Source organism: Sinocyclocheilus anshuiensis, unplaced genomic scaffold (assembly GCF_001515605.1).
Source record: "Sinocyclocheilus anshuiensis isolate Anshui unplaced genomic scaffold, SAMN03320099.WGS_v1.1 scaffold2892, whole genome shotgun sequence".
Lineage (NCBI taxonomy): Eukaryota > Metazoa > Chordata > Actinopteri > Cypriniformes > Cyprinidae > Sinocyclocheilus > Sinocyclocheilus anshuiensis.
Genome location: NW_015555928.1, coordinates 1 through 1571, shown reverse-complemented (window position 1 = coordinate 1571; position 1571 = coordinate 1). Strand labels below are relative to the sequence as shown.

Sequence of the window (1571 nt, the reverse complement as noted above, 5' to 3'; positions counted from 1 at the left end):
ACGAACCAGGTGTGTTAAATCTCTACTTAGTCTAAAGCCTTGTTCAGACTGTCAGTCCAAATCTGGTTATTGTGCATATCTGATTGGAATCTGATCATATTTAGCATGTGTGAACAGCAAAAAATCACATGAAATCCAATTTTTACAAATCTGTTTCAAGCTACATTCCTATCAGAAGTCAGAAAGAGCTTTATTACCAAGTATGTTTACACACACAAGGAATCTGACCTGACGACAGGAGCTTTCAATGCAGAAGAAAGTACGGACATAGTGCAACATACATGATAGTGCAGACATACATAGGAATAACACAGTAGGGATGGAATATAACACTAATATAAAAAAACATAATGCACTATATACAGACGTAGAAGTGTAGATAAAAATTGTAATTGGTTAAATTAATGTAGAGATATGTTATTTACAAGTGTGCAGTTTACAAATGTACAAATTTTGAATTCTGTGTATAAATATGTCAGTTATGATGCACAATGTATAGTTATGGAAGTTTTAATTGATCAGGCTGAAGATAGCCTGTGGGAAAAAAACTATTCTTGTGCCTGGCTGTTCTGGTGATCGGTGATCGGTGCTCTGTAGACCAGAAGGCAACAGTTGGAAGAGAGAGTGGGCTGGGTGTGAGGGGTCCAAGGTGATTTTCTTAAGCCCTTTTCCTCACTCTGGAGATGTAAAGATCTTGGAGGCGGAGCAGAGGGGCACCGATAATCCTCTCAGGAGTCCTGACTGTCCGCTGTAGTCTCTTGATGTCTGATTTGGTAGCTGAACCAAACCAGACAGTTATGTATGAACACAGGACAGACTCAATGATGGCAGAGTAGAACTGTTTCAGCAGCTCCTGTGGCAGGTTGAACTTCCTCAGCTGGCGAAGGAAATACAGAATCTGCTGGGTCTTTTTCACAAAAAAAGTCAATGTGATTGTCCCACTTCAGGTCCTGAGAGATAGTGGTGCCCAGGAATCTGAATGACTCCACTGAGTGGGGGGAGTGCAGGGGTGTTCCTCCTGAAGTCCACGATCATCTCCACTGTTTTGAGTGTGCCAGCTCTTTATCCTCCTGTCTGTAAGCAGACTCGTCTCCAGTGATGGTAGTGTCATATGCAAATTTCAGGAGCTTGACAGAGGGGTCTTTTGCAGTGCATTCGTTTGGGAGAAGAGCAGTGGGGAGAGAACACATCCCTGAGGGGCATAAAACATAATAAAACATTAACTTGATAAACTTTCATACAGGCTTGTAAGAGGTGACGGGGAAATTTTAGAAGAAATTGTCAGCAAGGAGCGGCCCAAGGAAATCAACAAGGTGCGTCTTTCGGAACCATTCTGGTCATGTTTTGCGAATAGGAAAAATATTTAAATTTGTCATAATTTTTTCTTGTTTTTCACACAGAAATCCACTAAGGGAGATGGTGATGCCTTCCAGAAGAAATTGGGCATCAATAGGTAGCGAGGTGTCAATTTGAAGACAAGTCCTCGCCAGTCCAAAGCCTTCTCCTGCATTTCTACAAGAATTCAACCCTTTTTTTTACTTTATTTTATATTCCTCCCCATTGAATAAATG

General features: G+C 41.1%; 1 protein-coding gene across 4 annotated transcripts in view; it reads left to right on the top strand.

Annotated features, from left to right (window-relative positions):
• Positions 1-1553, top strand: part of arl6ip4 (ADP-ribosylation factor-like 6 interacting protein 4) — a 9807-nt gene extending 8254 nt beyond the window's left edge. For all 4 annotated transcript variants that reach the window (XM_016470449.1, XM_016470448.1, XM_016470450.1 and 1 more), the window contains exons 5-6: positions 1244-1313; positions 1401-1553. In XM_016470449.1, the coding sequence (XP_016325935.1) occupies positions 1244-1313; positions 1401-1457 (127 nt within the window). In that variant the 3' untranslated portion in view covers positions 1458-1553. The remainder of the gene's footprint in view (positions 1-1243; positions 1314-1400) is intronic.
• Positions 1554-1571: the final 18 nt, after the last annotated feature.